A 10,421-nucleotide genomic window follows, 5' to 3' on the forward strand; every position below is an offset into this window, starting at 1 on the left:
TTAAACTCAAGTATTTATCTTTTATCTACACATGACTGAAATTCAGCTTATACACTCAAACTCCAATCAAATATGAACTAGCAAAGTAGAAACAAGACTCAAAATGTAATAGAACTAAGCATTTAAAGAAACTAGATTGAAATGAATTCGATTTGTGCAGACTAACATGAACAACAACTGAATTTCACAAGCTAATGGTCGAAACAGAAATTAAACGAACAACGCTAAACTATCACGATTAATAACAACTAAATATATGACTAACTATATAAACAATTCAACTATTTTTTTGGTTTTTCATGAAATTAACATAAAGACTTAACTATCGACCGACTAGGTCGAAGTACTGAAAATTCAAACTTAACAACTCTATTCAAAATAGTCGACCGACTAGGTCGAAGAACCAAAAATCAGAACCAACATACATCAATGAACTACTCGACCGGTTAGGTCAAAGAACTGAAAGTTCAAACTTAACAAGTTCACACAAAATAGTCGACCGGGTAGGTCGAAGAACAAAAAATCCAAACTAACAGACAATAACAAACTACTCGACCGGCTAGGTCAAAGAACTGAAAGTTCAAACTTAACAAATTCACACAAAATAGTCGACCAACTAGGTCGAAGAACCAAAAATCAGAACTAACAGACAATAACGAACTATTGAATCGGCTAGGTTGAAGAACTGAAATTCACATTTATAAAGTAACATGTAATTAAAAACTAATACTCAATTGAACATAAATAACAGCAACATTAATGGAAATTAAACCCTTAAAACTAATACTAATTGCAAAAGCAAAAAATTCAAAAAAGACAAAAAAAAAAGAAGAAGTAAGGTTTATACCAATTGAGGGTGTTAGACACTGTTCAAGGCAAGAGAAGATTTCGGAGATACGGAATCGTGGCTTTCAGACCTTGGAATGTTTGTTTCCTTTTGGAATACGCTGAACTTAATGAACTCGACATCATATCAAAAGGAAACAAACATTCTTGGGTCGAAACTAGGCTAAAAAGGGGTGAGTGGGCCGGTGGTGGTTGCCGGAATCTGGCCGGATTTTGGTCAGAGTTTTAGGGTAAAACCAACATAGGATGATAGATCATGTGGATCTCTACACGCCTATTTAAGTATTTTATGAAGGAGAAGTCTAAAACTCGACGAATTTACAAAATAAAGAAGCTAGGGTTTTGGATTTTGATTTATTCGTGGAGTTTGGGAGGGATTCAAGGGATTTGGTGTTCGGATATGAGTAAAGGATGAAGAGACCAAGAAAGGGTGAAAGTTTGGTGGTGTTTGGAGCACCACCACCGGCGACGCACGGTGGTTGCAGTGGTGGAGCGATGGTGGCATAGAGAGAGAAGGGAGAGAGAGAGAGATAGAGGGGGATAGAGTTTTAGGTTATGTGTAAATGAAGTAAAAAATCTGATTTTAGGAACTTAAATACTCCATGAGTGATCAAATGAGTACCATTGGATCAAAGGGAATGAATGGATGAGATTTAATCTTGAATCACTTAAACAAAACAATGTAGTTTTGGCCTAAAACTACGCCGTTTTAGTTCTTCCCCCGGCAGCCTTCTCAATTGGCCTTGATGTTGCACTTTTGGCCACTCTTTCAAATTTGGCCCAATTTCATTCTTAATCCTACTTATTAAGTTAAATTTACACAAACAAATAAATTAATTAAATAACTTATTCAAATTATCAATTACCTAGATTAATTCACCAATTGAACCGTTAGTTAATTCCTAAAATGCACAAATGAAAAAATGAACTATTTTTTGATATTTTATGATAGAAAATATGTAATTAAAGACACAAAAATTGAGAAAAATAATTCAAATAACAAAACACCAATAACTTTAGGAGGTGTTAAAATAGTGCAAAAATTAGGTGTTCACAACTTGAACACTTGAGAATTCATTCAAGCATTCAAGCATTTGACAATCAAGCATTCAATTCTCAAGTGCATCAAGAACAAAGTTTAACACTACTACGAACCAGTTCCTACAGCTAGTATCTTGTATGTCCTTAGTTGAGTTATAACTTTGTAATTGTTCTTCATTGTAATTCCTACTTTGCTTATCTAGAAGCGTCTTCAGGAACTCTTGAAAAACCATAAACCTTTAGTGTTTATTTCGTGACTAGAATTAGTCATGAGTTGAAGTCTTTGTAATAGGTGTATTGCAAAGTGGCTTATAATAGGTGTATTACAAGTTAGGGAGGGATTAAGAGTTTAATTCCTAGGTTACAATAGGTTGTAATCTAAAGTTTGCTCAGTAATGAAGTTGAAATCCTACTAGTGTAGGTCGTGGTTTTTTATCCCCTTAAACATAGATTTTTCCACGTAAATGTTCCTTGTTTCATTTACTTACTGTTGCATTGGTGTTATCTGTGGAAACCTATATAGAACCTAGTCTCTATATAGTTTGGTGGACTCATATATTTTATCAATTGGTATCAGAGCGGGTTCTTTCTATAAGATTAACACCTAGGAAGGATCCTCATCGCTGCTCCACCAAATTTTAAAGAAGGTCAGTCTATGTATAGACCACCCAGGTTCAATGGGCAATACTATGGGTGGTGGAAGACATGAATGCGTGACTTTATGATGGTAGAAGATTCTAAGTTATGGGATGTTATATGTGATGGTCCTTATGTCCCAACAAAGAAGGTTGGAGACCCTCCAGTGACGACGCCAAAAACCAGGAAAGAATACAACAATGCAGATAGGAAAGCTGTGGAGAAAAACTTTCATGCCAAGAAAATTTTGGTGTGTGGCATAGGACCAGATGAATGCAATAGGATATCAGCTTGTCAATCCGCCAAGGAAATATGGGAAGCTTTGCAAACAGCACATGAGGAAACAACTCAAGTAAACCAATCTAAGATTAATATGCTCACCACTGAGTATGAACTCTTCAGGATGAAAGATGATGAATCTATTCAAGACATGTACACAAGATTCACTTCCATCATAAATGAGCTACACACGCTTGGTGAAATCATTCCTAAGAACAAGCTCGTGAGGAAAATTCTCAGTGCCTTGTCCATTTCATGGGAGAGCAAAGTGAATGCCATTACTGAAGCAAAGGATCTGCAGGCCCTAACTATAGACGAGCTAGTTGGAAATCTTAAAACATACGAAATGAAAAAGAAGAAGGACAATGAAAGAAGAGAACCAAAAAAGAAAAGAACATGATACTCAAAGCTAAAAGCAATGACTCAAGTGAGGAGGACTGTGACATGGCTTATCTAACCAAAAGGTTTCAAAAAATAGTCAAAAGGAATGGAGGGATATCAAAGAGAGGCAGTTCCAGTAGACCAAAGAATTATGACCTTTGTCATAAATGTGGAAAGCCAGGGCATTTTATCAAAGATTTCCCTTTCCTGACGCAAGAACACTTCAAGTACAGCCCTGATAAAGCAGCCAAGAGGAACCCGATTCCTGACAAATACTTCAAAAGAAAGAATATTGCTGACAACATTGTGAAGCAAGATCTTTTAGCATGAGGAGATTCCTCCAGTGAGTTTGAAAAAGAAACTGATGCAGGTGATAGTTCTATGATGGCAGTTGAAAGTGAAGCAAATGAATATAATCCAATATTTGCTTTGATGGCTCAATCAGACAATGATGAAGATGATGACAATGATGAGGTAAAACTTCAGGGATGTTCATAGAAATCTGAAATCCCACTCTCCTAAGAAAATCATGTCATTAGCAAATGTTTTAATTGATGCCTATCACAGTCTTGTAGATTATAATGATGCCTTCACCATAGAAATAGGAGATGCTGAGAAAACTAAAGATGACTTGGTAGTTTGTGTAGCTGATTTGAAAGAAACTGTAGATACTCTGGAAAATGAAAAGAAGGCTCTAACTGGGAAGATCACTAGTGTAGAAGACGAAAGAGATGATATGATGGTAGTAGTAGTTGACTTAAAAGAAACCATTGAGAATTTCAGTAAGGAAAAAAATGCTTTAGTGGAGAAAGTGACTGTTATTGAGCAGGATAGAGATGACCTCTTAGTAGTGATTGTAGACTTAAAGGAAACAATAGAGGGACTCGGAGCTGAGTGTAGGCCTGGAAATTTTGAAAAAGGAAAAGAAGTAGCTAGTGAGGCACACATTAAGCTTGAAAATAAGTTAAATGTTGTGAGAACTAGTTTGTGTGCTGAACTTGAGAAAAATAGGCAGCTCCAAGCAGAACTAGAAAGAGTAAAAAATGGTCTTGAGAAGTCCCTTAAGTGGACCTGGTCTTCAGATGCTATTACTGCCATATATGTTAATAATGGTGGAAATATGCAGGGAATAGGGTTTCAAAAGGAGAGAACTACCTATAACCCTCATAGCAAGTACGTATTTGTACATGATAACTAGTTGTGTACCTCCTGTGGAAACAATGGGCATTTCAAAGAAAATTGTCAAGTAAGGGTTCAGTCTCTTCAGAAGAACAAAGTTTTTGCTGAAAGAGTAACTACTAAAAGAGGACCAGGTGCCACCCATAAAAAGCTCTTGTTACCTGCATGGACTAGAAGAGCACTTATTCATCCTCTTGTTTATTACAAGGGACCCAAACTTGCTTGGGTTCCTAAATCTAACTCGTGATCTCCTTGTGCAGGGAACAATGAAAGGAAGCAGTCAACAATGGTTCGTGGATAGTGGATGCTCAAAGCACATGACTGGAAATACCATGGACTTTCTTTCACTAAAAGCCATGAAAGGAGGGAGTGTATCCTTTGGAAATGGGAAAAAGGGTACATTCTTGGTGTTGGAAAAATTGGAAAGTCACTCACTCACTCAATTGAGAATGTGCACTATGTCAATGGCCTTAAGTACTGTCTCTTGAGTGTCTCGTAGATATGTGATAAAGGAAACAAGGTGGAATTCTTGTCCAAGATATGCACAGTTACAAATCTAGTAACTGGTGAAGTGGTACTTGTGGCAAAAAGATACAAGAATATCTATGTTGCTGATTTTGAGTCCTTACAAAATGGTGATCTGAGTTATCTGAAAGTAGTTGATGATGATGATGAATTGTGGCACAGAAGAATAGGGCATGCAAGCTTCTCTCTACTGAATAAACTGGAACAGAAGGACTTGATTTGTGGTCTGCCCATGTCAAAGTTCAAAGAACACAAAATCTGTGATGCCTGCGCTAGAGGGAAGCATGTGAAATCCTCATTCAAGCCAAAGAAGGATGTCAGCACCTCAAAACCACTTGATCTCCTTCATATGGATCTATGTGGCCCGATGATAGTGCAAAGCAGGGGAGGAAAGAGATATATCATTGTGATAGTGGATTACTATTCCAGATTCACTTGGACTCTATTTCTTAGAACAAAAGATGAAACCTTTGAAGTTTTCGTAGCCTTTGTAAAGAAAATCCAAGTAAAGATGGAATCAAGAGTAGCATGCATTAGATCAGGTCATGGAATGGAATTTGACAATGCTAAGTTTGATGAATTCTATAATGAGAATGACATTACTCACAACTTCTCAGCCCCAAGAACCCCCCCCCCTCCAGCAAAATGGAGTTGTGGAAAGGAAGAATAGAACCCTTCAGGAAATGGAAAGAACAATGCTGATTGACAGTGGAATTGCTAAGAACTTTTGGCTAAAGCTATCAATACTGCCTGCTACTTGGTGAACATGTACATGATCAGATCTCTCTTGAACAAAACTCCTATGAGTTGCTGCATGGAAGGAAGCCCAAGCTGACTCACTTAAGAACATTTGGGTGTAACTGTTATATTCTCAACAATGAAAAGGATCAGCTAGGAAAATTTGATGCCAAGAGTGATGAAGGAATCTTTTTAGGGTACTCTCCTACAAGTAAAGTCTACAAGTTATACAACAAACTGACTCAGTACGTTGAGGAAATTGTACACATAATCATTGATGAGTCCTATATCTCCTGTGAGAAAAGCAACAAGGATTATCAAGATGGAGAGCCTCTACCGGTTCCAGGTAAAGTTATTGATATGAAAAACAGAACAGACATGATGAGTCAAGTGAAGACAATGCAGTATCTTCCTCAACATCTGGAGAGGAACCAGGTACCACAATTACAACCACTGAAGCTGAAGAAAGAGTGGTTGATGCAGTTCAAAGTACTCCACAGGTAGTTGAGAGAAGAATGAAAGGGAACCAGTCAAACTTACCCAGTTCCTCTACAAACGAGGCTCAATTGCCCAATCGGAAACACAAAAGCTCCCATCCTCTTGACAATATAATTACCCCTCTGGATTTAGGAGTACAAATCAGATCAAAAGCCAAAAATTCACTTGTTTTCTCAATCTTTCTTTCCTAAATAGAATCCAAAAATATCAAGCAAGCCTTAAAAGATGCATACTAGATTACAGCCATGCAAGAGGAGTTGCATCAGTTCGAAAGGAACAATGTATGGTACCTGGAACCTAGACCCTCAAATTGAACCATCATAGGAACCATGTGGGTTTTAAGGAATAAGCTTGATGAACATGGAAACACTACAAGGAACAGGGCTAGGCTAGTGGTTCAAGGTTACAATCAGGAGAAAGGAATTGATTAAGATGAGATTTTTGCTTCAGTTGCTCGTATGGAAGCTATTAGAATCCTCATTGCCTTTGCATCACATATGGAATTTGATCTATTCCAAATGGATATCAAAAGTGCATTTCTGAATGGATTCCTTAAGGAAGAAGTCTATGTAAAGCAACCTCCAGACTTTGAATGTCATGAACACCCTGAATATGTGTTCAAATTGGACAAGGTACTCCATGAGTTGAAACAGGCTCCTTGAGCTTGGTATGAAAGACTGTCAAAGTTTCTCTTAGAAAATGGTTTCACAAGAGGAAAAATTGACAACACTTTATTTATGAAGAAACGAGGGAGGAACCTGTTCATCGTTCAAGTATATGTTGATGATATCATTTTTGGTGAAACAGCTGATTCACTATGTGAAGAATTTTCAAAACTCATGGGAAGTGAGTTTGAAATGAGCATGATGGGTGAGTTGAATTTCTTCTTGGGTCTTTAAGTGAAGCAGTCCACAAAGGGTACATTCATCAGCCAGCAGAAATACATCAAGGAGCTCCTGAAGAGGTTTGATATGGAAGCATCAAAAGTGATTGACATTCTCATTGCCACTGCTACTCGACTGGACATGGATGAATCTGGCTCTCCTGTAAATTAAACCATGTATAGAGGCATTATTTGGTCTCTTCTCTACCTACTGCCAGTAGACCTGATATTGTCTTCAGTGTAGGGCTATGTGCAAGGTTTAAGTCAAATCCCAAGGAATCTTATCTGAAAGCTGCCAAAAGAATTTTGAGATATATTAAGGGAACACATGACCTAGTCCTGTACTATCCTTCAGGTGATAATTTTAATCTTATTGGGTATGTTGATGCTGACTATACAGGTTATCTTGTGGACAGGAAAAGTACTTCTAGAATGGCTCACTTTCTAGGATCATGTCTCATCTTATGGGCACAAGGAAGCAGAACTCAGTTGCTCTTTCAACAGTTGAAGCAGAATATGTTGTTGCAGCTTCCTGCTGTGCTTAGCTTATATAGATCAAACAGCAATTGGAAGATTTTGGTATGTACACTGACTGTGTGCCTTTTCTATGTGACAACACAAGTGCACTTAACATGGCCAAGAATCCGGTTCAATATAAAAGAACCAAGCACATTGGTGTGAGACATCATTTTCTTAGAGACAATATGGAGAAAGGGCTTATCTATATGAAGTTCTGTAGTACAGAAGATCAAATTGCAGATATTTTCACCAAAGCACTAAGTAGAGAACATTTTGAGAGAAATAGGCTATCTGGAGCTAGGGCTAATGAAGCCTAATTGAGAACTTAATTCCTCCTATATGGCTAGAAAGTCACATTCAGGTAAAGTAGCTAAAGTGTTTTCCGGCCAAGTCTAACTCACTTCAATACGGTTGTAGGTAGACACGCATGATGATTATAGAAGCTACAGAAGCACTGCAGGAGAGGTAAAAGAGGATTGAGAATTTTTGAAAGACATGTCAAGAACCTGGTTCTTGTACCACATGTTAGTAGTCTTATGTTTTTTCATACATGTCTTAAAAGGAAACAAAAATTGAGTGCCATGTCATCAACCTTTTCAGACCCCGTATGTCATGTCTTTTTATTCAAATCCCTTCACCTCCCTCTAAAACATTGTGTCTCCCCATAAAATTACTACCGTTTTAGAACTGGTTTCTCTCCCTCCTTTATAATTGTCTCTTCTCCCATTAAAACCCTCTCATCATTTTGAGCGATCATATCTTCTCTTTAGTCCTTCTCCAGAACTTTCAAACTTCTTCTCTACCATGGCTGAAGATCAACCGATAATCCCCTATTTAGTTTAGAAAACCCTTGATTCTTCTGTTTCTAGTGAAACACCTCTTACCATCCCCTTTTTAACCACACTGCAGAGGATACTCCTAAACCTGACTCTCCTTCACCCTCTATTTCTCCTGTCACTCCCTCAGACCTCTCTCTTCCTCCAAGTATTGAGAACTCAAAAACCCCCAAACTTGATAGCCTTTCGTCTTTATCCCCTAAGATTCTCACAGCACAAAGCAAAGATAGTGAATAGAGTGAGATTCCACAAGTCAAAAAGGTCTTAGAGGTCAGTATTGATCAATCTAAAGTTGTTCCTGTCTCAGAGGATGTTGTACCCATGGAATCTCAAGAGAAAGAGGCTGTAGAAAACATATTAGCCATATTTGCTGAAGGAATAGTGTATGGGGTCATCTCTACTATGAATGTGTCTCAGAGGGAAGAGACTCAGTTGTTAGTGGGAGAAGGAACTGTGGTGCTCCTTGAAAATCCTGTACCAGAAGAAACTATTGGGGCCTTTCTTGAAGGACCTGACCCCTCTCTTGAGGAAACAAGTCAAGGATCCTCTTCCCAGGTAAGTTTTGACCCTGTTCCTTCTCCTCACTTTAATGTTGAGCCCTTGCAAATTTTGGCTCCTATGAGGTCTAGTGATGAAGAAGATCAAGATAATGTTGCTCTAGATGCGTTTATTGCCAAGAGGAGGGCAGTAACCACTTCTTACCCTTCTTCTGAGCGACCTACTACTAGGTTGCAGGCAAAAGAGGCTTTTGAGTCTGCTCTGTAGAAGAGTGAAAGGAACAACAAGAAGAAGAAAAAGAGGTGGGTGAAAAATGGAGAGGTTGTGTGTGACAAAAACATTCCTGTAGTGGAGGTGGATGAGGAAGCAACATAGGAACCAAGCTCCTTGGTTAAAAGGTCTTAGAAAAAGAAGCGAGAGGAAGGTGTTGCTACACTAAGTTCAAAATTAGTGAAAAGTGGTGGCAAGATAAAACAAGAAGTGAGTGAACAGTAATTGCATGATGATGATATCTTAGTGAAGTCAAGGGAACCTGATATCTGCAAAACGAGTGAAACGAGAAAGTATGTCTGCTAAGGAAAGGCTGAGGTACCAAAAGCTTCTGTGGGGTCGTACTTTTGACCTAGAAATCTCTGAAATGGCCGGTATGAGACAAATAATAGACATGGTCGAGTTTCAATAATGGGGATATCTGTTCAAGGTGGATGTGCCCAAAGTCTATAAGGATAAGGTCCAAAGTTTCTATGCAAACCTTTTTACTGTTGAAACTAATCATATTTGTGCTTTGGTCAATAGAGTTGATATTGTTTTGGATGCTGCTTTGCTTGGGGACATACTTAAGGTCCCTTCTGATGTTATGTCAACTATCAAGAATATGTGTGGGTCAAATTTTAGGAATGCTATTGTAAATGAGGGAGCAGTCCAGTGGGGGGAACGTGTACACAAGAAAACTCTGCTTCCTATTTATCAACTATTGTTTGAGTTGCTAAACAAGGTTCTTTTACCCCCGTGCTGAGAGAAAGTCCATTACTTCCAAGTCTGATCTGTATTTTGATGGAAGCACTCGATGGGTTCCGCGTTGTAAACTTGCCAACCATCATGATTGAGCACATGCAAATGGTAGCAACTTTCAAAGATGGCAACCATGGTCTTCCTCGTGGATTCCTTCTCACGCATGCCTTGAAGTTCTTTGATTTGCCTCTGGGACAGCCTAAGATATGGACCAAAAAACAGACCTTCTCTCAAACTTCTTTGGAAGAATGTGAATGTATTGAAAAAGGTGGAGGAGTAGGAAGCACTTCAACAATCTCTCAGCTTATCAATGCCTAGAATAGTGCTACTGAGGAGATTAGGAAGTTGAAGGCAAGGAATGCCATTCTAGAGAGTCAGCAGGCCCAAGGGGCACCAGGGTCAAATGAGGAGATCGCTCGTCTGATTAAAGAAAATGTTGATCTCAGGCAACAAGTTGAGAACCTGAAGGAGAAACTACTCGCAGAGCAAATGTCATCCAACACCCGAATTGATCTAGTTCTCAACACTCTTGCTATAGCTTCTAAGCCCTC

General features: G+C 38.5%; 1 protein-coding gene across 1 annotated transcript; it reads left to right on the forward strand.

The window, feature by feature from the left end:
- The first annotated feature begins 2,596 nt into the window (after positions 1 to 2,596).
- LOC138882698 (uncharacterized) lies at positions 2,597 to 3,202 on the forward strand. The gene has a single exon (XM_070163312.1). It carries the CDS (start codon positions 2,597 to 2,599, stop codon positions 3,200 to 3,202), a length of 606 nt encoding a protein of 201 aa, XP_070019413.1.
- Positions 3,203 to 10,421: the final 7,219 nt, after the last annotated feature.

The sequence above is a fragment of the Nicotiana sylvestris genome, chromosome 12 (assembly GCF_000393655.2).
Source record: "Nicotiana sylvestris chromosome 12, ASM39365v2, whole genome shotgun sequence".
NCBI lineage: Eukaryota > Viridiplantae > Streptophyta > Magnoliopsida > Solanales > Solanaceae > Nicotiana > Nicotiana sylvestris.